The sequence below is a fragment of the Falco rusticolus genome, chromosome 4, assembly GCF_015220075.1.
Source record: "Falco rusticolus isolate bFalRus1 chromosome 4, bFalRus1.pri, whole genome shotgun sequence".
Taxonomy (NCBI): domain Eukaryota; kingdom Metazoa; phylum Chordata; class Aves; order Falconiformes; family Falconidae; genus Falco; species Falco rusticolus.
The window spans coordinates 29,010,001-29,035,534 of record NC_051190.1 but is presented as its reverse complement, the minus strand read 5'-3'; the positions used below and the strand labels follow the sequence as shown (position 1 = coordinate 29,035,534).

The following is a 25,534-nucleotide window of genomic DNA, read 5'->3' as shown; positions in this document are numbered from 1 at the left end:
AGAGCAAGCAGCACATCAGCTGGGCGACAACAGGCAACTGTCTGATCCCATCTCACCTTCCTCCAGCAACAAATAACCTGAGGATATTGGGACAAACTTGTCTCCATCCTCAGCCAAGTTAATCACACAGAGGTAAGCAGATGTACCCAAACTTGTTTTTTGGTCATTGTTCAACCTTTGTTATTCTGGGTTTACCCCCAGGCATCACTGACAGCTGACCAAAAGCTGTTTTCACACATCCTAGCCACAAGTCACTCCAGGACGAGCAGACAGCTGTAGCTTTGCTCTGCATCCACCATCTCTCTGCACAGAACACCTGAGACTGTCTTCAATAAACAGGCAGCAGACACTGTTCCTATTTCTTTTCAAAAGCCCTGTGATCTGTTTCGTGCTGCTACACAGAAACCGTAAGCATTACACTCAGAAATCATGTGAGAAAATGCAGTAATGTGTGTTATGAGAGAAGACAAGCAATGGAGCAGAAACCAGTTGTGACCTGGCTCATCCAGTGCCGAGTAAGGCAAATCCACTACCATCTCCTTGGTCCTTGCTATCCATGAAGGCTGTCCCTTCACCCCGTGGTGGGCCTTAGAGAAAATCCTGCCTGCTCATTCATTTGGAGGATGAAGGCAAATGAATGCCAGATGGTAGCAGCAGGTATTACCTGGTAAGCCTTCCTTGGATTTGTAGGCTTCTCAAACCAGCATTTTGCCTGTAACACACCCAGCAAAACCTGCATGTCTGTTTTTCCTCCCTTACACTGCAACAGTCCAGGAAAAGAGCCAGCCACCCTCCAGTTCACCCAGACCACAACAAGCCCCTCACCTCTTTTTTCACCTCCTTGGCTTTCACCTTGGCTTTACTCTTCTTGGTGGAGCTCAGGGCATTTGCCAGGCTCACACGAACATCAGATGGGGAGCTAGGAATGCCAGGAGGAGACATGGACGAGGAGGAGGAGCAGCAGGGTGTTTCTTTACCCTTCTTCCGCTGCTAAAAATAAAAAGAAAACACTCCCATCGGTAAAGAGGGGATTGGTAAAGATCTAGGCCCAGGGAGAGGGAAAAGGTGGAGCAAAGCAGGCTGCGCACAGGTAGGATGACATTCAGCCAGCAGTTAGCTCGCTGACCACACCACGTCCTGTAACTCCCTGCTCTCCTTTCAGGCTTCACCCATTTGGGGAAGAGCTTTTCATTACCACGGAGAGCAACTCCTGCCTATCAAACCTTCCCCCTGAAAGCGCCAAGATCATCACAGCTGGCCTCATGTCAAAACTACGTTGTCTAACTCTCCCCACAATCAGTGCTCCTCCGTAACACGGCCATGAACTGAGCTGGAGGAAGCTGAGCTTTCAGCCAGGATGAAGAGCCAGCAACCCAGAGATCAATGCCACCACCAGCCAGGGGCAGCCCTCAGGCACCCCACCATAAAAAAGGGGAACAGCCTTAAAGGCCAGCGTGGAGGCCACAGCTCCGCAAGCAGACAAGGTCATACAGACAGCGGGAGAGAGATATCACAGACATTTTAATGCAGGATCATCCACTCTGGTCAATCCAAGCAGGATGGATTTGGGACACTGAGGATGACACAAGTAACCTGCCCTGTCCAAACACAGGTTTTTACTCCTTATGAGTCAGATCCAAGGCCGACAGCTCCTCTGGGAGTACGTGGGGCTGGCAGGGGTGACAAGGGGCAGCCAAACAACACTGGGGCAACTGCTGAGACAGGACTCAACACTCCTTTGCTCTAGTGGAGTTAATCACCCTCCCCTCACACTCAGGTCCCAAGGGTTCCACACCAATTCTGCCAGTGCATTCCTCACCTTGCTTAGCTCCTTCCTGTCCTTCCCCTTGCTGCCCTCCTTTTTGGGGCTCATGGGTGCCCCCTTGCCACAGCGTCCAGGCTTGGATACAGGTGTGGAGCTGGCAGGTGCTGCAGGGGTCAGCATGGCCGAGGACGTGGTGGCGTCGTGGAGGAAGATCCGCTCGCTCCGGCGCCGGTTCCACAGGTCATCATCGCTGGCCTCCAGCCCGAACTCAAAGCTCAAGTCCTTGGGGGACTTGAATTTCTTCAGCTTGCGGCCTTTCTCAGACACAAGCTTGGCCTTGTCAGCGCTCCCAGATCCAGAGTCGAGGCTGCTGGGGGTCTGGCTTGGTGGGATGCTGGTGGCCTCCAGTGGCCCCTTCTTTCCCCGCAGCAGCCCTGAAGGTGACTTCTTCCTGATCTTGATCTCACTCTCCGAGTCGGTATACTCAAACTCTGTCCCTAGGTGGAAAGGATTTAGCCATCAGTCAAAGCCCTGGCTAAGACAAGAGGGACCACATCCGACTGAAAGCTTTTGGGCTCCATGGCAGATGTCATATCTGTTCCAACAGAGCCCTTGCTTGTTCCCCTTTCCAATCCCCATATCCGTCAGATCTGTATTTCTGCCCCATAAAACACTGATTTCCCTGGAAATAAGTCTCCCCCGCCCCAAGCCAGATCCTACTCATTCAGGCAGTGTGGTTCAGCATGTTCCCTGCCTTCATTTTCTCCCTTCTCCCATAACCAAAACCCTGCAGCGAAGCTCTTAAAGAGAAAAAATACTCTAACATTTGCCCCTCCACAAAAAGGAGGGGCTTGGCTCAGCTGAAGCCAAGCATGAACCCCACAGGCTGAGGCTTCCTCCCCTCCTGGTGGGAGTCCTCTCCAGTCTCACCTTAGTTTCAGGAGAACAACCTCTTTAACAAATTGAATAAACTCATATTTCAAGCCTTTTTTTCCCCCATTGGCCAACAGATACCACAGATCTTTTCACTGGCTCAGGTAATTGCATTAAAGTCAAGAGAGGTAAATGATCTTTTGTCTGTGGCAAATGGAAATCCCCTCACATTCACCTCTGCTCAGCATCACAGGCACACCAGTACCCAGAGGTCTGAAATACTGTAGTAATGCCAAGACGTTCACCACGTTCAGTGTGTTCCCCAGAACCCGATAAAGGAGAGTAAGATCATGTGTTTCCAGGGGCAAAAGGGAAACTGAGGCAGCACCTACCCACCCAGCAACATGGGCAGGAGGTAGGCAAAGCACTGTGGCTGCACAGGCACTGTGCCACTGGGAGGTTACAAACAGCCAAGAAGAAACTTGCCCAAGGTCATGCAGTAAGTCTATGTGGGAACAAGAGACAGCCCAGATTTTCTAAATCCATTTATTTCCCAGGGCACTGGATCTCATGGGGTGGCGCAGCACCTCTGAAGATGTGTGCAAACATCAGCAGAACCTGGTTCTCCCTCTCCAAAAGAGAGCACCAGCCAAAGGTCTCTCTTGTATCCTCCTCCAGCCTGCTGTGGAATGTTCCTCTCTGCACACAATCTGCATGACTCTGCCTTCAGACCAGCAAGGTCTGAAATCAGGCCTTGCTTCATGCCAGGGAGGTTGGCAGAAACTCTTAAGTCCAACAGTGAACTCTTCTCAACCTCTGCTGTGACAACCAGTGTGTGCAGGAGACCCTTGAGGAAGGACACAAGGGACTGAACAGCATTCACATGGGAACATGAAAACAGACCAAGCGAAAGCATGGAGAGCATCTTCTGTCAGTCTTTCTCCCTGAAATACGCTCACTTGCCTGGGTAAATTCAATCTGTAGGAACCTGCTCCCCAAACCTCTTCCCCTGAGACTGCCCCAGTAAGAAGAGGGAAAGAGCAAGGCTGTCAAAATCAACGCTGGCAAGGCTCAAAATGAAAAACCCATCGGAAATTACAACACTCTTTCTCCTCTCTCACTATTGCATGAGGCAATTTCTAGATGCTTCCAGTTTCAAGGAGGACAGGTTACAAGATGATAAATTCTTAACAGAGGCTGTTGGAACAAGTTGGCAAAATCCAAATATAGCATGGAAACAGTGCTAAAACAAGCCAGGTTCCCAAGGAAGACATCATTTTCCATTCTGAAGCATGCTATAAATTCCATTACCACTTAATAAATATTAATGGAGAATTTATAAATGGAGCTGATATAGATTTGTCTGACCGGGAAAGATATCACCAATGGGCACCTGCGCAGCAGGGCATGGGGAGGAGAAGAAATGAAACTCCCAATTATGCGCAACACACTGAAACGGAGACAGAGACGAGGACAGAAACACAGGCTCTGGCACTGCAAACACATGAGCAGAGGAAGGAATGCTTGTTTCAAATCTTGCTGGCCCGTTTCTTATGAGGAAGCTGATGGGACAGGCTGACTGAAGGGGTTTTTCTTCTGCTTGGCATCTATCAGCTGCATTTAGCACATGCTTCCTTCCCTAAAACGTAACAGCACACCACTGCCTACAGCACCCTGGTCCAAGGGGACACAGCACCCCATCACTTGCCGTTGCAGCATGGCTGTTAAGGATTTGCCAGGTAGGTAGGAAGTGAGGAAAATTTGACAAAGCCACAGGCAACTGCCCCTAGGGAAGCCATGGCTGCAGCTGCTAAACCTGCCATACCCGAGACTGGTTCTTGTTTTCTTGCCAGAGATTCCCCCCACCTTCAGCATCAGGGCCAAACAGCCAAAAGCAAAGAAAGAGCAAGACAGTGCCTGGGTAGCAATCTGCTCTCTTGCAGCACAGCCTGGACCTCCTGAACCTTTCATCCAGTCCTAACCATGCCACTCACCCATCAGGCTCTGCCGCTCCTCCTTCTTCTTTGCCTTCTGCTTGGCTTCCAGTTGGATGATGGAAAGTGGAGGGGGAACGATGGGGCTGGGCATTGCACTGGCGGCAAACCTTGCTAGAAGGCCCAGGCCACTCTCGTCAAGAGCAGGTGATGAAAGCCTGTCAGTGCCATCTGTCCCATAGTCCTCTGCTTCGTCCTCTTCCTCTTCATCCTCCTCTTCCTCCTCCTCTGAGCTAGAATCTAGCACGCAGAAAAGAGGGAGCCCATTACAAATCTCATGGAGTTGTGCATCGGCCACATTTCCACCCCAAACCGATAACTCTCCTGCTGCTCTGTGCTCACCTAAGTAGCACTGAGCTGCCCATGAGCACAGCCAGAAGATGTTGGCCGTGGACACACACGTGTCTCTGAAGCCATACAGCCGCCATCACCCTGCCTACCACCACCCTTGAAGGACACAGCAATACAGGGTACAGCAAAGAGGACCCATTCAAGGCAAAGGAGGGAAGAGCAGGGTGCTGGCAGAGATTTGAAAAGGATGCCATGCACCCCTTCCCTGCAGCTTTCAGGAGGAAGTAAAAAGCTTAATTCCTTTGAAAATCCCAACCTCAGAGCTGTGGGATTCCCCTCCCGCCCACCACCTCTTCCTCCATAACAAAATCCATTAGTGTAATGAGAATTAGAGATCAGCATGGAAGGGGAATACCAGAGACCAGCCTGCGCCACTGCAGGAGGCGAGGAGGACACAGAGAGAAGAAGGGGCAGGAGGCAAAAATGCAAAGGAGGGGAGGGAAATAATCATTTGAAAGCAATGGATTTGGAATGCATAAGGGGAGAAAGTGTAGGTAGTGTTGGAGACAAGGAGGTGTGTTTAAACACTCTGCCTCAAAACTCTCCGTGCCTTTCATTTTCCTCTCTACAGCTCAGGCTAGGGAAGCCCAGCTCAGCACAGGCAGGAAGAGCTGCCCACAGCCAAAATCTAATTCTGGCAAAGAAACGAGCCTTGCCGCCTGCCTCGGCTGTCACCTGCAGAGAGCAGTGGGCTGGGGTTTTCCTTCACAGTGTATATACAGCAGGTATTTTGGGGGTAGATGCTCTGAGAGTGGCACCTCTCCCTTCCTACAGCACTTCCCAGGAGTGTCATAAGCTCAAAGGCAATTAATTTTAATAGCATCTCATCCAGTTAGTGCTGGTGAGCAAGTCACTACACAAATGCACATATACCACACACATACATATACACACACATATATGAGCACATATACTTTTTTATATATCTATATATATTTAACTGCAGAAAGCGGGTCTGGAAAAGATATTTAATTTCTCTTGAAATTGAGGGCTTAAGTAGGATCGTCAAGGTCGCTGGAAAATTTCCACTGCTAGCAGAAGCCCTGCTCTCCCCGCCTGAGCCCACTCGCCAGCTCCCCGCCAGCCACTATCCCTGCGTCTGAAAGCCAGCCAAATGAGAAACCAGATCCCTTCAAAATGAGCTGGAATGAACATGAAAATCCTTTTCTTTTCACATATGCCCTCTGGGATAGATAAAAACGTCCTCAACACTTGGTTGTTAAAAAAAACCAAACCAAACCACAATAATACAAGTGTTATTTTTCCACTTTGGATTATTGTTCCATGACATTGGAAATAACAGGAATATCAGAAAACAGTGTTCTCATCCTTGCATTTTATCAACTTAAAAAATAAAAAAAGCTGGCCATTAGTTAATCGTTATTTTTTTAAACAAGGAGAGCTTATCTCCACAGCATGTATCAGATAGTCACAGAATACGAATTTTTAACTGCATAAAAATCCCTTCCTCATTTCAGTTGCTCAGGCTAGCTCCTTGTGATATAAAAATGTTATTAACCTATAGTCCTGCAGTGAATACCAAGAAATCCACAGCCCTGCTCACGCCTTGCATAAAAACCACATGCAAAAAAAAACCATCCATAGAAAATTAGGATCAGATTCCTTCCCCTACCAGAAAAGGGCAAACCTGCTGGTTTTCTACCACATTTTGCCAAAAAGAAAACAAATCCAGATGAACTCTGCTATTCTGAGATGTGGAAACCACCTGCCTGAAAAGCAGCAATACCGTGCCCAAGTTCAATGACACACCATGGGCTACTGAGACCCCTTCCACATATCCCATTTGGCTCCAAAAATTCAGCAATTCTCAGGAAAATCAGGAAAAAATTGAAATCAACCTGTACAGCCCCCCATGCCAGAGCTAAAGACCTGGCTGAGCTGAGAGTGGCTCATCAAGCAGCTGTGGAGGAAAACAGGCAAAAACGGTGAAAGTTTGCAGGAAAAACCCTCTATGACCTGTCCTGCGTAATCCCCCCCGCAGCACCCTTGGCTCAGCCCCACCAACTGCCTGGGGGCTGCGTGGAGCGCGGGCAGCATCGCTCCTTCGGCACTTAAGAGACTCTGCATGTGCAAGGGCATAAGGGTGCCCAGCAGCTACAGTATTTCAAATGCACCAAGGTAAAACAGATTTAAAAGCCAGGATGAAAGCAGCCATTACTCACCCTACAGAAAACTTATGATATAATAAATGCACCTGGCAGTTATTCTAACCTCTTCGAAATACACGGTGTCACACTATGGAAAGACAACTGAAAATAGTCTCTTGTCAGCATTTTTACCAAAACACTTGTACTTTTATCTGTACGAGATACAATTTTCAGCCTGAAAATAAACACATTTTAACACGTTCACAGCACAGATCTATCCTCCTCCACCTCTCATGGCAAGGGCAGATCTTGCTAACTCCACTCTACATGAAGTACATAATCCCCGTTCCTCTTCCTCCTGATTTTCCAAGGGACAAAACCTAACAAATTAAACAAAAAGAACACATTTGGGGCTCTGCTCCAAACCCACACGCTTCTAAGCTAACTCCCCAAATTTATGGCCATGGTGGCAATTAAGCTGCTGGTGCTCTATGGCCATCTGCACAGCTTCTTGGAGAGACTCATGATGTCTGTATTTAATGTGAAGCAGTTTTACTCCTACTGTACCCAAACTATGTGTGGGCTTAAAATGAAGTATGCACAGATGCCTTTACACAATTGAAGTGTCTATTTTTTTTCTCCTGAAAAGGCAATTTTTAGTTAACAATGGGGAAAAAGACATTTTAAAAAGTATTTTTTTCCTTCAACGGTAATTCTTCTAACACTGAGCAAGGGTAAGGGAAAAAATATTCAAAGCTAAAAATACCTTTTTTAATTGACATTTTTAAGAGCATGTATATGTGTGTATATACCCACACACGCAACCACACGTGTACATACAACTCTACAGCCAAAACAAACAATAAATTCACATTTAAATGCTACTGATGCCAGATAAACTGGAGCCAAAGAAGATACTTTTTTTTTCTAAAATGTCTACCTGCATTAAATTAAAACCCAAACCCAATTAAAAATACTAAATTTTCTCATTGCTTTTAACAGCTAAGCTGCCATGGTATTTTACTGTAGGAGAGCAGTAAATGAAGATTTGTTAATGATGAACAGAAATTGATTAAGCAATTTGGTTTTTAAAGACTGATGTTACAAGACAGATTGAGGGGGGGTGTGGAGAGGAAAGGCTTGGGAAGGGGGAAGTAAAAACATACACTTAAAAAGAGTCATTTCACATTGTAAAAAAAATAGCATGATTTTCTCGTAACACCAAGCAGGCCTACAGCATACAAAGCAGGCTAAGTACAGGCAGACTTTAGACAGCTACTGGGTCATTGACATCTGATTTGTGTTATCTGTCCAAATACTGGAGGTTACTCATTTTTGAATGTCCAATTTAAGATTGTACCTTTTTTTTTTTCCTTCAAACAAGCCAATTCTCATTACTGGAAGATTTTCCTTTTTCCCCCCATATGTGCTGTGCTGCTGACTCCAGAAGTACTTATAAAAAATTAAAAATACTACAACTACCACGTGGGAATGACTGTGTGGGGAACTGGTTATACCTCGCTGTTTGGGTTTTTTTTCACTGGGATAAAATCATCCTCCAAGTCAGAGAAAGGAGAGCAGGGAAGAAGGTATTAATTTCTTAAGGAAAACGGAGTATGGAAGAGAAGGATGTATGGGTCTTCAGTCTCAGAAAGCTCAAGGTATTACCTATCCTGATGGGTTTCAAAGTCCTGTGTGGCTTTAGCCCACATTAGTAGTTTCCTCTCCAAGGTCACTGGATGAAAGACCACAAGCTTTGCCTCTCATCAGAATGGTAACATGGTGTTCGGTCTGTAAGACAGCAGTGCATCCCCACCCCTTCTATCTCAAACCAGATGAAAACAGGTCTTCCTGCAGCTACTCCTACCTCTGACATAGATATCGGCAGGGCCATGGCCAGGCAATTACCCTGATACTAGGACAGCCTGCATCATGCCCCAGAAACCTTTTAAGGACAGCAGCAGAGCCTTTGTAGGCAGCGCTGTGGCTTCTCATCTCGGACCCATCTGCAAAGCCTTCCCTTTGCTAGGTTCTCCAAAAGGAAGCTTGCAAACAGTAAAGCATTTCTGGAGTCCTCAATCACATACACACAAGCAAATCTTCCATGCAAGACTCTTCATGGACAGAGGAAAGTCAAAAGTGGACAGCAATCATCTTCAAAATTAAAATAACCAAGAGAATGCAAAGAGCTACGTGTCATTATTCACGGAGGTAACATCGAAACATCTGAGGCTGACAGATGACATAAAGAAAAGTTATTTTGCCTACCTACATAACAATGGTCAAGGTTCGGGTTCATGGCTAGTGACCCTCGCTGAGAAGTGTCTGCCCTACAACCAGCCAACCACTTTGCTTCTTTAGTGCAGCGTGAGAGCAAATGCAAGAGACCGACACAGACATTCAAAGCATCATGGATAGGGGCAGGGGTGAAAGGGTTGGTCAAGCAGCTGCAAGGAGAAAGCGAGCACTTCTAGAAAAGCTGAGGTTATTAATCGGTTTAGTATCAGGGAAAGCCATTAGAAACCCTATTACCCAAATATCCCTTCAAGTAATGCTTCTGAGAAAGAACAAAAAAAAAAGCATTTGCAGAAAAAAAATAAAACTGTAACCAATAATCCCACCACCACCACCTCCCCCTCCATGCCCACCTCCCACCCCAGGAGGTTTTGCATCTTTGGTTTCCCCACCATTAAATGACACCCCAGAGGGATTTACAATGCATTTCCCCATTTGTTCCAAATTCCCCAACCTCCTCCCATATCCCCTCCCCTCCCCAGACTTTATCCCATAAAACTGGGATTTTTACTTTTCTTAAGCAGACAGGTTACTTGAAAAATAGACAAAGCCAATTAGAGACAAGTTACCTATCTGCTCACCTGGAGCAAAACCAAAAAGCAAATCCAAAAAACCCTCAAGAACTTGGCACCTAGAAGGGATCGATATCCTCAAAATTTCCAACAGCAGCAAAATAAACAAAGAAAAGATGCAGGAAGGAACAGGGAGGGGAAGAATGGAAGTTAACGCAGACTCTTCATGGAAATGTGGCAATCTCACCCTTACATAAAATCCACTATCCCCAGAACTTTTTGGGTTCTCTTAAGAAATTTTTTTTTTTTTTTTTTGGAAACATACGTTTCTCTCTTTTGGGTTTTCTTTGAAATGCATTGGTGGGTCCAGCCCAGAGCCACATCAAACCAAATCAGCATTCTGTATCTTTCTGCTGTGTTTGATTTTAATTTCTTTTAGCATAGATTATCTTTCTCTGGAGGTTGGGTTTGGAGGGAAGAAAAGCCAAACAGGTGCATGGAGAAAATTAACATCAAAAAAGTAAGGAAAAACAAAACAAAAGCAAAACTATCCAGCCCCATTTTCAATTAACAGTCGTCTGAGCAGTGTGAAATACTAAAAAGCTTTTGCTGTGCTATATCCAGATTTGCCGTGTAACTTAGATGATAACAACTGGGGATGCTCTTGCTTAGCATTCAGCCCAGACAAGCTACTTTCTTTTGGGAGCCGAGGGCTCATTAAAATGACCTTTCCCCATGATTATTATTTAACGAGTGCGCTTTAAAACAGAAACCCCTTGTGTCTCTGGAGGAAAAGCCTCAAGTAAACTCTTTTCCCACTGAAGTACTAATGACAGGCTGACAAAAAAAAGCTGCAAGAAAAAAATTGGGGTGAGGGTGAGGGAGGGAAACTGCAGAGTCAAATTTAATGCAGTAATTGCCACATCCTTGAACACTGTGGGTTACGTCTGGGCATCTGAAAATAATTGCCTCCCAAAAAGAGACACAAAAATTTGACGTATACACTTTGAAAAGTGAAAAAGAAAAAATTCTGGCTGTTAAATAACGGGTATGTTACACCCAGCACCCTCCTGCAGCAGCAACGAGGACCAAGTGCCTCCACGTTCCATCTGCCTGCCTTGAGAAAGTCTATCAACAGAGGAAACAAACGGAAAAAGAAAAATAACAAAACTGGGTGAACAAAATAAAAACTGAATTAAAGGGGTCGAGGTGGGGAGGGGGGAAGGCCTAGGCTTTATCTGGACAAACGCAGCAGGGATATTTGAATAATAGAGAGTACCCCAGACTAGGTTAATTCCAGTTCTACTCATGGGGAGTGGGAGCAGGAGGGGGATGCAGAGCAGGATGAAGTGAAGCGGCAACCTAATCGCCTGATAAGAGACACAGCAAGAGAGACAAGGTACACAGGTTTAGTTAAAAATGAACTCGATATGTTTAATAAAGCTTGGTATACCAAATCGCAGTACAAACATCAAGTCACACGGCCACACAACAGTATCCCGGTATTTCAAAAAAAAAAAAAAAAAAAAAAAAAAATAGAAAAAGAAAAAAGAAAAGGAAAAAAACTTGAAAAGGATAAAAAAAGAGAAAGTAATTTAAAAAAAGCTCCTTCCAAACCTCTACAAGGCTCATGCCAAAATAAAACAAAATGAAATAATAATAATAGTAATAATAATAATAATAATAATATAATGGTGGTGGTGGTGGCAGCAAGGAAGAAAGTGAGGGAAAAACTGAAGGGAGGAAGGGAACAGGAAAGCAGGGAGAGGTGGACACTAAAACCCAGTTGATATAAAAGCTCCAAAAGAGCCAGCCAGTAATATCACAATGATACAGGTACAAAAAGGATAAAAAATGAATGTCAGGCTGATAAAGCAGGCTACGCTGCCAAGAACAAAGATGGCCGCCCTGGCTCCGACCATCAAAATGGCTGACCCCAGCCCGCCAGGCCCCTCGCTTGTCCTCGCCCCCTCCCCGCCCACCCGCTCCCAAACGGGCATGGCAGAGGGGTGCATTGGGGGTTGCGTTTGCTATAAGCTAGTAACCTTGATCGAACGAGTCCTCCGAGGAGTCGCTGAAGGAAGATCCCGCCTCGGCCTCCCGCAGCAGCAGGCAGAAGGGCTGCTTGCGGCCCGCCGCCGCCTTCGGCTTCAGCGGCCGCCCGGCCACCGCGCTGCGGGGGGCTGCCTTGGGGCCACCAGCCACCCGGCCACCCTTCCTGGCCGCTGTACTGTACAGACCGGGTGGCCGTGGCTTGGGGGCTGACGGCGGCTGCGCTGGCCACTCATCCCTCAGGGATCCCTCCTCCTCCTCCTCCGAGTCCGTATCTGTGGTCAAAGCAGGTGGGAAGAACGTTACATCAGAGAATGGAGGTTTGGGGGGGCTGCGGGGTGTGTGTGTGCTTTGGTGCATTTCTTTGTGAAGAGGCTGTAAACCAGGAGGGGAACGTGGCTGCAGGAGGGGCCATGTGCCGCCGTTTTCCACCTCCTTCCATCACAAGCCTCGGACCCAGCGAGTGGGAGCTGAATAAACACAGAAACACGCATTTCCTTCTTTAGGTCAGAAACAGACACTCTCCACCTAGGCCAAACACCCCCTGTCCTCCCTTCAGACAAGATCCAAGGAGTGTTTTTAGCTCAGGAGCAGAAAATTTGAGGTAGACATTTCCACTATGAAGATGTCCACCAAAAGTGCAGCAACGCCACCAACCGAGCCATCAACCTGAATTAGCCTCAGCCATGGTTACGTTCAACACTCTGACCTGAATCTCCTTTTCTGCATGAACCAACTCTCCCAGAGTGTTTTCAACACGGGCAGCCGGAGCCCAGCTGCCAAGCAGGCAACACGACTAACTCCAAACGTCTAACTCCAAACACGCCACCCCAGACACTCTGCAGTGGGCAATATGAAGTACGCCGAAACGGAGCAGGGACCAAGCCGCCCCTCAGACTGTGAGCTGTGGCTTTACAAAGCTGCCAAGCCCTGCGGGCAGTGAGAAGTTATCCATCAGTCCCCCTTCGCACCTGATGAACAGAACAAAAAGCATACTGTAGCCCTGGACGCAATAAAAGCAGGTATGAATTGTCATTTCCCTGCTTGGGAACGCACCACCAGCTCCACAACGTTACGGACGTTGTGGTGGGGACCATCCCAGCCTGTGGGCAGCAGCATATGCTCTCCAGCATCAGCCCAGGTCAAGCATTGCTCCCCACCTCCACTGCATCGATTGTGGAGAGGTAATGGACAGCAAGTTTAGGAGGCCCAAAACCCAAATAAGCAAATGGTTTTGGGCATCTGACTTCTGTTAAAATCTGTGGGAACAGGATGCTCAGCTTGCCCTTTGGATCTATGCCGAAGGTTTTCAGGACTCCAGCTAGAAAATCATGAGGTTAGGAGGCAGAAGGACTTGGCACCAGTCCCGCTTCTCCTCCTCCACAAGAGCGGCCCACCAGTCATGGGAGGTGCTGCCATATGCTCGACCTGCCTCCCCAAATCCATCACGCTTGAGTGACCAAGTAACAAGCTAAAGCCCTTTCCTTAAACCTGCACACAGCTGAAAAACCACGCACCAAAGCTGAGCCACTTCAGAGTCCGTTCCTCAGTGACAACAACCCTCCTGAGCTGAGATTTGTGGGACAAAGGGGCACATTCCTACATCAGGAGACTTGCTGGAGAAAAGAGTGGTCAGATAGAAGCTCCCTTAGGTCTGGGAGGGAGTTTCTGTTCATGAAACCACAGTAACAAGTGCAAGGGCACTGCAAAAGCTCCCTCTGGCAGAAGCCAAGGCTTTTAGCTCGAGCAACAGCCTATGCCTCCTCTCCCCATTAGCTCCAGAGCTCCGAGTTTAGGAGCCATGTGTCTGTCCTTGGGAGAAAGCACATTCAAGAACAGGACTGTTGGGTGATGTGTACAGCAAGATCAGCCAAAGGCTGTGTTCAAGTCCAGTGGACACAATGGCTTCTATTTTGCCATGTAAATGGCTAATTTCATGCCAAACATTTGTTCCATTGGAGAATCACTAGCTCATCATCTTCCCCATTAGCGAAATTTCTAAACCGGTGTGGCACCGAGAGATGTATTTGTTATGCATACAAACACCCCATCAGGGTTTTAACACGGGACTGAAATAGCTGCAAGCAAAGGAAAAGATGCATATGCAAGTGAGCTAAGACAATTACACAGCCAGGCCTCAGACCATAAACTCCAAAGTCCCTCACATGCTCTCTGCCCCACCATCTGCCTGAACCGTTGCAGACTCTTCTACCATTCTACAGTCTTCCCAACACTATCTGCAATTCAGATTTTTCCTTCTGTAATAGGGGTCCCTAGCTCTGCTCGGTTGCAGGAACCTTTGCCTCAGGTGCACTCTGAGTTCAGAAATGACAATCACTACACAGGATGCCAGGGTGGAGATGCACACTGAGGAGAGAAATGGGAGGCTGAGCACAGTCAGCCGGGAGCAAAACCACAACACCAAAGGGCAGGAGGATGCTTAGGAACACCAGTGTCCCCCGTAGGCTGTCCCTTCTCCAACTGACTCCATGGCATAATCCTAAAGCTACTCCCATCCAACTCAACAAGGACTTCCAAAAGTCAGCCATTAACCACCTCTTGGCGTAGAGGCTATGAGTACTCATCCGATACGTTGAAAGAGAGTGTCTGCTCCCACCGAAAGCAAGAAAGTGGGTCAACTTCTTTTTTAAAGCATTTTTCCCCATTGACAATCAGTACAACAGGTTAGGAAGAGACGCACTGATACTGGCTACCTCTGGGACAGCAGGATGGGCAGACAACTCATGCTGATCCCAAAGATGCCACAGCATTGATTAGCCAGGGAGGTGGTACGAGCAAAACCAGACCCATCTCCAAAACCCCTTCCAGGAGGCCAGAGACCCCCACCACAAGCCCCCACAACAGATTACACTGTAAGAAGAGAGAAATGAGGGGTTACTTACTATAGGAGTAGCTGCTAACTTCAGATATTGCTGGTGAATGGGAAACCTTGAGCTGATTTTTGACTTTTAACCCCACCTCCATCTTCTTCATTTTGGCAGCCACCTTGTTTTTACCTTCCTTGGTGGTTTTCAGTGACAGGCCCAGGTTCTTGGCCAGGCTCTTCTTCTCCTCCTTGCTTGGCAGAGCCTCGTGGGGTGGGAGGTACCTGCTGCCACCTCCACTAGTTTTTGGCTTTCCCCCAGAACTGTCAGCAAACTTGAAGGGGGATTTGAGCTTGTCTTGTTTGGTGAGTGACAGAGCCTTATCAAGCTTGCTGGCCAGCTGCTCCTGATCCGATGCCACCTTCTTCTTTTTCAGCTTTAACTGCCGAGGCGAAAGGAAGAGACACAGGTGAATGCAGAGCAGGTACCATGGCAGACCTGAGCGATTTTACTAGCCCTCATAACCATCTCTCATGCACTCTTGTTAATAAGGCCTCAAAATTATAGTCTTAAGCCCCGGCTGCCATAACCCACAATGGTGCTAGGGAGGAAGAAGAGGAAGATGTCAGCAGACAGCACAGCTTTACCCTTATCAAGCACTACAAAATCACAAGATTAACTTAGAAAAACTGAATTTTCTTCCAAAATAAATATGTTCATAGAGAAACATGTTTTGGAGTTCTTTTTTCTCAACACCTTCTGGTTTTCAGCGTATTTTGGGGTTGGTTTTACAAGCTTTTCTCTAAATCATGAGGATTAACAATCTTCTTTACCCCAAGCCCCAGCCAAATAAACATGGATTTCCACATATCAACCCGCTCCAGAGGCGAGGATGCCAAAAAGATCCAAATACCTCTCAGCGAGAGCATCAGCACCACTGCATTACAGCCAGTGCTGTTACATCCTTTTCAGTATTTTCTTGCTTCTTGAAAAAAGTAAATATACTTTACATGTGCTGCAGCTAGATAACAGCAGCTGTAACAGTACTTTGCCTGTATGCATTTTGGATTTCATCAGCAGCTTAAAGCTCCAGTAAATACCTCATTGCCTCAACAGGAACAGAAGAAAACCCTGCATTGAATATAGTGAAGTTGCTCTCCCCTTCCTCCCTTGCTTCAGGAATTCCATTCCCCTCCACTATCTCACCAGACAAAGGGGTAAGACAAGCACTGCTCCGGATTCAGAGCTAGTGCAACACTGCAATGTTCTGGCTGGCTTGAAGGTGCTTGCCTCTCTGCTGCCTACCAAAGAGGTCCAACCTCCAAAAGACAACATTAGCCTCTGCAAACACCCCTCTGCGGCACACAGTCCTCTCATGAAGAACTTCTAAACCCACATGAACTGAAAGCAGATGTTCTAAGATCAGGAGGAGTTACCCATTACAAGCCAATGCTAGCAAAGCAGGAAAGAGATCTGCTGTTGGCCTGTGGCTCCATGTTCCCCATGAGGGCACTGACCTCATTTGAGAAGCTGGGAGCTGCATCATGCTCTTCCCAGCTCTGGTTCCTCCCTTTCATCTTGCCATTGCCGCTCTCCACATCCTCATCCTCCTCCGGGAGGGCCCCTTTGTGCCTCTTCTTCATGCCCTCACCAGTCTCAGAGTCTTCAGAGAGCAACAAGGACTTGCTCAGTCTGTAAGCCAAGCACAGGATAGGTCAAGGTGGGGGGCTTTCCTCCCTGTGATCCCCACCAAGCTCAAAAGTGAGGTTAAATGCCTCCTAGGACAGTGGGGATCCTCAGCAGGAGCCAAGTCCACTGTGAAGTGACAGTAGTTTGGACAAGGTTTTCCACCAAACAGGAGAGCCAAGAAGCCCTTCTTGCACGCTCCTGGCCACTGGCACAGATGAGGGTGACTGAAATCGGAGACCTGCAAGGTGGTCTCTGAAAGGAAATATTTGGTGTCTTGAGTAACAGCCACCATAAAGTGCCTGATTTGGTACAGAGCAGCAGAGGGAAGGATAGACAGCGGAGCTGGCCCTGTAGCCCTTTTCCCACCTCTACTCTCATGGACTCTGTAGGTGCAGAGGGAGATTCCCGAGGCCCAGGGAGGTGCCTCACTGCCCAGACACTTGCCCTGGTTGCTCGGGTATGAGCAAGGAGGTGGTAAGGAACTGCCACGCAGTGTGACACAGAGGGACAGGGCACTGCAAGGACTGGCTTGCTCAAAGGACAAGCGGTCTGCTTTACAAGCCTGGCCCCTCTGAAAGAGGCATGTGTGATCTATGGCTTCGGTCCCTCTTTGGGATTTGGGGGGAAAGAAGGGGGTAAAAAAACAATAAAAAAAGAAAAAATAAAGTAGGTGAGACTACAAACACATCTTTCACTGCTCCCCAGCTGTCTCCAGTAACTATCTGATGGATCATCAGTCAACACTTCAAGACCCCTACCAAGCCTCCATTAAAAGCTCTCATATGCCGCCTCCTCCACATTAAGCCTGCTGGCCCAGGTCACACCACCACCACAAAGCCACTGACCTGGGCAGCCTTCTCAGTTTCCAGGTATTTGCCCTCCCCTCCGTCCTCTCTGCTGACCTCCACAGACAGCTAAACCAACACCTCAGGCCCTGGACACTGGCTGAGGGTGCGTCTCCATCTCCCACACCAGGCTGCTCAAGCATTCCTGTGATGTGGGAACACGCACACACAACATGATCATGCACGCACACATGCACAACTCCAGCCACCTCTGGATGCCTCCAACCTGTCCAGCCATCCAAACACAAAAAGCAAAACACAGAGCCACCAAGAAGACAGATTTTCAGAAGCGCATGGTCAGTGGGAGCTGGGCACCTGAATCTATTTTGTAGTTTTGAAAGGACATTTGCAAAAATATGTAGCACACAGGCAACTTGGAGGTGCCTTCCCATTGGAGAGACTTGGCCACCTATGGATGGTTAGATGGCCAACGGCAGTGAGATCCAGGCATCCAAACTAGAGCAGCTGGACTTGCAAAAGAGAAAAAAGCAGAAGACAGAACGATCCAGACACTTGAAAGAGAGAGGTCAGGCGAAACCAGCTCCCACTGATTAAGGGAACAGAGATGAAGACAGCAGAAACACAGCAGAAAGGCCCTGCAAAGTAGATAACCTGGAATAGCCCTATCCTTCCAGGTTTTGACATCAACATCCCTGCAATTAGCTCTACAGCACCCGCTCGCACCGTCCGCTCTCCTGAAAACACACAAGGACGCGCTCCCCAACACCAAGACCTCACCTACAGGTCCCTGCCCAGTCAGCTGTTCTGCATCACCTCACCGCTGCACAACTCAGCCTGTCCTATTTGCACCCAGCAGCACAGATACGTGCTCTACCAGCAGGAAGGGAGGACGCTGGCACTGTATTCCCACTGTAAGGACACACTCCCATGAAATACACACGCTTCCACAACACCACTGCTGCCAGAGACCGGCCTGACAACACAACGCCACGGCGAGCCCCTGCTGCATCTGAGATACTCTCCCCAGTAAGACCCTGGTGCAGTGACCCTGCCATTTTCCCATCTTCCCCAAATTCCAGCCTTACTTTCCACTCTTGCTGTCACTCTTCCCTCTCTCCTTAATGGGTGACAGAGCGCTTGATCCAAGTTTCCTCTTCCTGGGCCTTCCAGGGCCTCTTCTTGCCAAGCTTCTACTTTTCTCGTCATGCTTTTCCCTTTAAAAAAACCACACGCTTCACTGTTAACCAAGGCAACAAAAAAAAAAAAAAAAAAGCAAAGAAAAAAAAAAGCAAAAGCAAATTTTGCGAACAAAAAGCAAAACAAACAGGGGAAAAAAATAAAGCAAATAAATCCAAAAAGAAGAAAAAAGAAAAAAAAAAATAAAAGAAAGCAAGCAAGAACAGGAGCCAACCCAGAACCTTCGCCTGTCACCAAACTGCTAAACTGAGCTGCTGAAGCCAAGGTTGTCTCTAATATGGTCTCCCAGCTGCATTCACCAGTGATCAGGTTGTCGTGTCACATAGCCTAGCAGTGTGTTGTGCAAAGCTCTGGCGGGCCGTACCAGGAGGAGAGGAGAGGAGACAGGGAGAGGTGGAGGGCTGTTTTCTCTCCCAGACCGAGAGGCAGTGAAAGTGCCCAGCTGGAAAAAAAAAGATCGAGTGAGCAGCCTGTGACTTACTCGGAGTCCCTGCGGCGCTGCAGCTTTACCAGCTCCCGCTGCTTCTCCTTGTATCGCCGCTGCAGCTCTGCCAGCCTCATCCTGTAGTCCAGCTCCATTGCATCCATGTTCTCGATGGCCGATTTGATGGAGTACATCTAGGGTGGGGAGGCAAGAGGAGGCGAGAAGGTCAGGGCTTGTCCAGGCCCTCACCTAGGCTGGGGTGATGCACACTGGGGTGCCCTTGCAATGGCCAAGACCTGCAGCCTGGCAGGGAAGCCCTCCATGCCTACAGCGGAGCAGAACACCCATACCCACAAGCACAGCCCTAGGGTAGTACACAAATAAAACCAGCCAGCCCAAATTGTTCTGAGCCTTATGCAAGGGATGGCAGCAGCTTTGAGGGAGAGCAACCTTGGGAAAGAACCTGTAGGATAAAATACACCCGTGGAGTCTCTTCTGCCTTTTTAAAAAAGACAGATCAAAATATTCCCTGACTTGGAACACTTATTTGCTGGGTACAAAGTAATCCGTCAGTCTCTCCCATGGGGAAGAGTCAGCAAAGAAAAAAAGATGGAAAAGTCCTCCTGCCACTAGCTTTACATATCCCCCCACCAAAGCAGTAACACAGGAGTTCCTGCTGGCTTTGTACTACAAAAACCACTTCTAGGGCCGCCGAGGGTCTTGCTGAATTCAATGTGTCGATTCACAAACAAGGGAGGAAGCTAAATGACACCAGGCTGCCTCCTGCGCAGCTACAAACGCGACACGAGGGCAGAGCCAGCTCGCTTCGCTGAGTGCAGAAGGGCAGCACGAGCCGGGTGGCAAAGTGGGGCTGGAAGAGCAAGCTGCAGCGAGTGGATGTACTGTGGCTTTTCAGGCTCAGCCACACTAAGAGCTACTTACGGGTTCATCTTTCTTCTGCATCCAGCTGTACTTTTTGTTGGGATTCAGCTCTCGAGGCAGCCGGATGGTTTTCAGACTTTCCATAAAGGGGGTGGAAAGTACTTCCATGAGCATGTGGGTGCTGGCAGCCAGCAAACTCTCCAGTGTTGGCCGGACAGGGAAACTCTCTGGACCTGCTGGAAAGGACAGGAAAAAAACAAAGCTATAGAGGTTCACGTTCCAAGACTGCTCCTCAGGCAGGCCCAAGGAGAGGCTGATGTCCTTTTCTGGACCATGGCAGGTCAAGGAGCCTCTCAGCCCCCCTCAGCCCCCACTTGAGATCTCCTGTTGTACCCAGCCATGGTGCAACTGGCAGTTCCCATCACGTCTCGCCTCAGGAAGTTACTGGAAGGTGAGATCTTTTCAGGACCTGCCAAGCTCTTGGAAAGCATCATCTGGAGCTACTGGGGCTTCTTGTGCCAAACCCCGACAGACTGTAGACTCAGTGCCTGCCAGAAGGGTGTTACCCTGGCAGCTCTCGGCAAGTGGGGCTCCGTTTCCGCTACGCATACCACAAGCTGTCTAGACATGGCGAGAGCCTTTGGAAGGGGTGAGCAGTACGAAAGCCACACGTCGCTCAGCCTACTGCTACAAAAACCCTGCTCCGACCCCATCCGAAGTACCAACGACTCGTGCAACTCAGGGCAATGCCCTTCTTGCTGAGGTTGCAAGAGATCCCACCTGCACCTCTGCTCCTCGGCTCGCACAGAGAGTGCGGGGACTGTACACATGGAGACCCAACCTGGCCCAAGGCTGGCCAGGCTCTGCACTCACAACTTACTCTGCATTTCTTGCTTCCGTTTCTCCAGCTCCATTTCTGCAATTTCACTCAGCAAAGTGATCCCTTGCAGGAAGGAGTGCTCCAAGGCCTGATCCGTTAACACCTCCACCTTCATCTGGGATGGAGTGACACTGGTGGTAGTCAACAAGGAACAAGCCTGAGGCATTTCTGTGGCAGCCACCAAAGCGTTCATCCCAGCCAGCGGGTCGCCCGGCTTGATGTCCAGAGCTGGGATTTGGCAAGAGATTGCCTCTTCCGTGTAGGAAGGGATCTCTGGCCCCTGCTCCCCCTCCTCAGGGGGCAGGTTGGGAAATTCCCTTGCACGGGCCACATCAGCACTCTGCAGATCCATGGCCACAGAGGCCTCCTCCTGCTGGGGTGTCAGGTCCATCTCAGGTGGCTCGTTCTCCGTGTGCACGAGCAAACCATCATAGTCCATGTGCATGGAGCAGCTTTCAGTTCCACTCCCAGTCTCTGCCTGAGCCTCTGCTTCTGCAGGGCAGGCCACAACCTGGTAAGGAGGTGGGCAGCTCTGGAGGTCTTCCTGGTCCTGCTCCATAGCACCCAGGGCTTCACCTTGATGCAACAGGAGATTGCAATTGTCCACATTCTGCACTGGGACGGCTGCAGAGGTGGTGATGTTCAGAGTCCCCATGTCCTGCTCACAGATGCCTTCTTGACTTTCCTCCATCTGCACCTCTGATTTCACCCTCTCTTCCAAGGACTCCTCTTCTGCTGCTGCTTGGATGGGCTCTAGCATTTTGGACGGAGACAGGTGGATGGGCTTGACCTCTGGGGAAAGCTCCATGCGCTCAGAGCCTTCAGCAGGCAGTGGGACGTCAGGAGCCAGGCCATCCGCATCAGATGCTGCAGTGGGCTGGAGGAGGTAGGGATAGTGTCTTCCAAAGGAGGGAGGCAGGGACTGGAATGGATATCCCGGCGGGATCTCTGCAAGATATCAGCAGGGACAGGCTGTGTAATGGCCGGATCTCCAAAGCACTTTCTGTCTCACTAAGGCAAAGACGTGTTCCCTTTGCTTCCACCATCTCTTATCCCTTCCTGTTCTCAAGCAGTAGCTGCTTTGGGCACCTCTCTCCTGGCCAAGCTGACACAGACAGCAGCACCCCAGAGGTCCCTTCTGCACCTTTCCAGCACTCTCCTGCAACTGGAGAGACATCTGCCTCTCCCATCCTTTCCCGTGAGGCTTCAGCCCTGGAGGAACCAACCCAGGCTTGACCCAAGGGAAGAAGACAGTCTACAGCCCTAGGTGCCCCTATGACCCAGACATTAATCCTAGTCCATCAAACCACCCCTGGTCCTTGCCTCTCCCCCCTTTTAGAGGAGCTAAGTGGTTTTCTCTAGGGGAAGGGATGGAAGCAGGAAAGAGCCAAGGAGAAAAAGGGAGGCAGGCACAAACACAACAGGACTCTGCTAAAGCAGGGCTCTCTTACCTGGGAACAAGGCCTGATATGGACCAGCAGCCTCTTTTTCCAGCTCCAGGTCTTTCTTCTCCACGGTCTCGGGTGCCTCTTCCTTTGGAGGGATGGCAGGGGCAGGGGGTGGAGAGGCGGGGGGCGGGCTGGAAGGATGGGAGCTGGGGGTGGCAGGGTAGGAGTAGGCTGGCTGCGAAGGTGGCTCCTCCATCTTTTGGATCACCTCAGCTTTGAGCACAGACACGGGTGAGGCCCTGGGAGAGAGGGGAGGTGGACTCACAGCCTTGCTGTAGGACGTGGAGGTGCTAGGAGACAGCACGGGTGGTTTTCGGTGCACCAGTCCCGAGGCAGAGGAGGAAAGGCCTGATTTGGCACTGTCCAGGCTCCGTTTCGTCACCTTCTCTTCCATATCTGCACGCTGCTCGTTAGCCTTCAATCTCTCCTGCGACAAGAACAGAGCAAAACTCAGCACATCTCTACCTGCTCTTGGAAAGCGGTACAGGTCTACCACCTAGCAAGACCAAAATATGGTCTTATCAAATATGCACTGCAATAAAACACCTGACGCAACACCATTTTAAGACCAATCTGATGGAGGATGACACTGATCTGTGATAGCTTGCTTTACAAATTCTCAGCTCCAGGAGTCATGTGAAGGGTATCTCAGCTTTCATTTGCAACCAAAGCAAACCACTTCTATGTCCAAGCCTCCAGCCTAACAAGCACACACGCAAAATGAAGGCTGAAAACCAGATGACCACTGTAAAAATTAAATGGGTGTAGAACACCCAAATGAAAGCTCACAACTTCCAAAATTGTTTGGTGAATGGGAGCTGGCTCCAAGACCCAGCATGACTGCTGCCAGTATTGCAGCTGCTTCTCCGAGCCACTCAGGAGGTTTGTTTGGAGGTGACCACGGATGAAACCACTCAACTGAACAAGAGACATCCCTAGGGAAGGAATTACAGTCACACTGCTGCTGGGCAGCCCTCCCAACAGCACTGCTCAATGGCTGTACACCAAATCCCTCCAAAACCCACCCTAACTGTGCAGGATGCACTGAAAGCCTCACATCCCAGGGACCAGGCCAGGATCACTCAATGCATCCATATCCTTGCAGCACACTTGCAACGCAGGCACAGCTGCTCTTTCCCCACCAACACTCCAGCTTCAGGCTTATTTCATGCCCAAGCAAGAAGCTCTTGAAAACATACCACGAGCTGGGCACTCCTCTGTAGCTCCATGGCGTGGGCTGCTTGTTGTTGCAGGATGTACAGCTCGTGCTGCCGCAGCAGCTGCTGATGAGAGAGGAGCTGGAGCTGGTGAGCGTGCTGGAGGGAGCTCCTGGTTGGGGGGTACATGGCGGGCCACAGCGGGGGCGCCCGGTCCATCAGCTCCGCTGGGGAATGAGCAGGGATGCAGTCAGGGAGGCAGGAGGATGGGGATGGTTAGGGGATTCAGGATCAATCAGACCAAGTGTCTCTACCCCAGTCCCAGGGTGTGGGGAATGCCAAACACCAGGCTATGCAGAAACGCACCCAGAAATGCAGAGGGGAAAGTGTGCTGCCTTCTCCTCAGCACCCCCACTCCCACTATCCCACGGGTCCTAGGGCCATCTGACTTTGCTTTGCTCTCTAGGCACCCTTGGTTTGACTGTCCCGGGCTGAGCCCACGAGTAGACTGTCCTAACCAAGGACTCAAACTCTACAGGGTCCTGCAGGGGATGAGGAGCCACTGCCTAAGATTACACAACTCCATCTCCAAAACACACCTAACAAGTGGCCAGCTCATGCCATGCTAGAGCTGTGGCTGCTGGTCCCCAAGGGTACGTTCACTCCCATCTAGCCCACTCCAAAGCCTGTTTCCTCCACAGCTGTCAAAGCATGGTCCTCAGGGACCGTGCTCACATCCTTACCAAAGTGTGGCAAGTGCTCGCTGGGGATCACAACAAGCTGCCCCGACTGCGGGTCTCTGGCAAACTGGTAGGCGGAAGGCAGAGCTCCCCCCATGGCAGGGGGGAAGCCTGGAGTCATGCCTTGGTGCAGGGAAGGGTGACCAAGTCCTGGAAGAAGAAACACCACAGTCACAACTCAGGGGATGCAGGCAGCTCCTACCCATGCCAGAAGTCATCTGCTATTTGATAGCTCCAAAAAACCTCCTTCCCTTTCCCCCGTGGTCAGACAGCAGCTTCACTGGGCACTCAGAAACACCTCTCCCTGGATGGCATCAGTGTGAACATGCCATGGACACATCGCTCCCTCCCCTCCCAGGGCACTCACCATAGGGGTGGCCGGCCAGCCACATGGAGGGGCTCCCCGTCCTGGGGAGCCACGGGTGGGCTGCCAAGTGCGAAGCTGGGTCTGCAGACCAGCGCCCAGAGCCCACCAAGGCTGGGCCTCCCGTCACCATGAGGTTGGAGTTCAAACCGTTCGTGGCGCAGCCAGAGGGGTGTATCCGAGCGAAATCTGCCAGCTCCTTGCTCTCTCTGGTGATGGAGGAGGCAAGAGAGAGAGTGAGAGAGGGTCTGAGTGCTGCAGGTTACTGCCTGGCTGGAGGAGCCCAGCGTTATGGACCAGTCTGCAGAACGGGTATGCTTGCAAACCAGCGTCAGACACTCAAGAAAAGCTGGATGGAGGTGGTTAATGTCATGTCCAGAATAAAACATCCCATCTCTCCAGCCCTTTGAGGCAGGCATGGATTTGCAGCAGTCTGCTCTGCTGCGGATTCAGGATCTGCCTATAACCCTGTGATACCCCACCCAGTGCTCCTCTCCACACCGGCAAGGCTGGTGCCAGCAGCTACACCAGGGCGGATGCAATCCCGTCCACTCTTCGGACAGCCTGTCCTTGAGCACAGCTTGTGGCACTGTGGCAAGAGGCCCCATCTGCCTCCAACTCTCACCTGAGCAGCTTTTCCTGATCCCGCTCCAAGCGCCCTGCCAGGAGATGGCTGTCCCGGTGGCGGCTCCTCTCGTCCCCACAGTCTTCTTCTGAGCGTCCGTGCCCTAAGAGACAACCCAGCACCACCAGATATAAGAAACAGCCCAGGGAAAGCTGTCCCCTCTCCTCTGGGTGTAGAGAGACAGTACCCTGGGAGCCAGCACACACAAATGCCACTGTCCCCAAGACTGTATCAGGTTCATGTCCTAAAGGAGTGGGCAAGGCTGTCTACTCCCTTAGATATTTTCACTAAGGCGGCTCCTGGTAGCACCCAGGCACATGTGGTTTGAAGTTTGTGTCTCCAAGCCACCAAGGGACCCACTCGCCAGGCCAGGTCGGTCTCCCAGGACAGGACAGCCACCAGCCTGGGAGCAAGAGAACCAACCAGACCATTTTTCCTCTAGGACAGTGGCCGATTTCCCACCTCAGAAGACAACAATTCCCAGCTAAACCCCTGCATCAAACCACACAGACCTGCTTAGCACATCTTGCAGGGGGTGGATTTTAAC

General features: G+C 49.7%; 1 protein-coding gene across 3 annotated transcripts in view; it reads right to left on the bottom strand.

The window, feature by feature from the left end:
• Window positions 1-25,534, bottom strand: part of TNRC18 (trinucleotide repeat containing 18) — a 57,585-nt gene that overhangs the window by 9,016 nt on the left and 23,035 nt on the right. Inside the window, exons 4-18 of one of the 3 annotated variants that reach the window (XM_037383752.1) lie at window positions 24,988-25,090; window positions 24,366-24,571; window positions 24,002-24,148; window positions 23,301-23,485; window positions 22,105-22,528; window positions 20,654-21,601; window positions 19,834-20,009; window positions 18,949-19,085; window positions 18,356-18,484; window positions 16,293-16,467; window positions 14,854-15,217; window positions 11,944-12,225; window positions 4,633-4,872; window positions 1,820-2,262; window positions 826-990 (exon numbers count right to left, since the gene is read on the bottom strand). In XM_037383752.1, coding sequence (XP_037239649.1) covers window positions 826-990; window positions 1,820-2,262; window positions 4,633-4,872; window positions 11,944-12,225; window positions 14,854-15,217; window positions 16,293-16,467; window positions 18,356-18,484; window positions 18,949-19,085; window positions 19,834-20,009; window positions 20,654-21,601; window positions 22,105-22,528; window positions 23,301-23,485; window positions 24,002-24,148; window positions 24,366-24,571; window positions 24,988-25,090 — 4,124 coding nt within the window. The remainder of the gene's footprint in view (window positions 1-825; window positions 991-1,819; window positions 2,263-4,632; window positions 4,873-11,943; window positions 12,226-14,853; window positions 15,218-16,292; window positions 16,468-18,355; window positions 18,485-18,948; window positions 19,086-19,833; window positions 20,010-20,653; window positions 21,602-22,104; window positions 22,529-23,300; window positions 23,486-24,001; window positions 24,149-24,365; window positions 24,572-24,987; window positions 25,091-25,534) is intronic. The other 2 variants (XM_037383754.1, XM_037383755.1) reach the window with 2 other exon arrangements.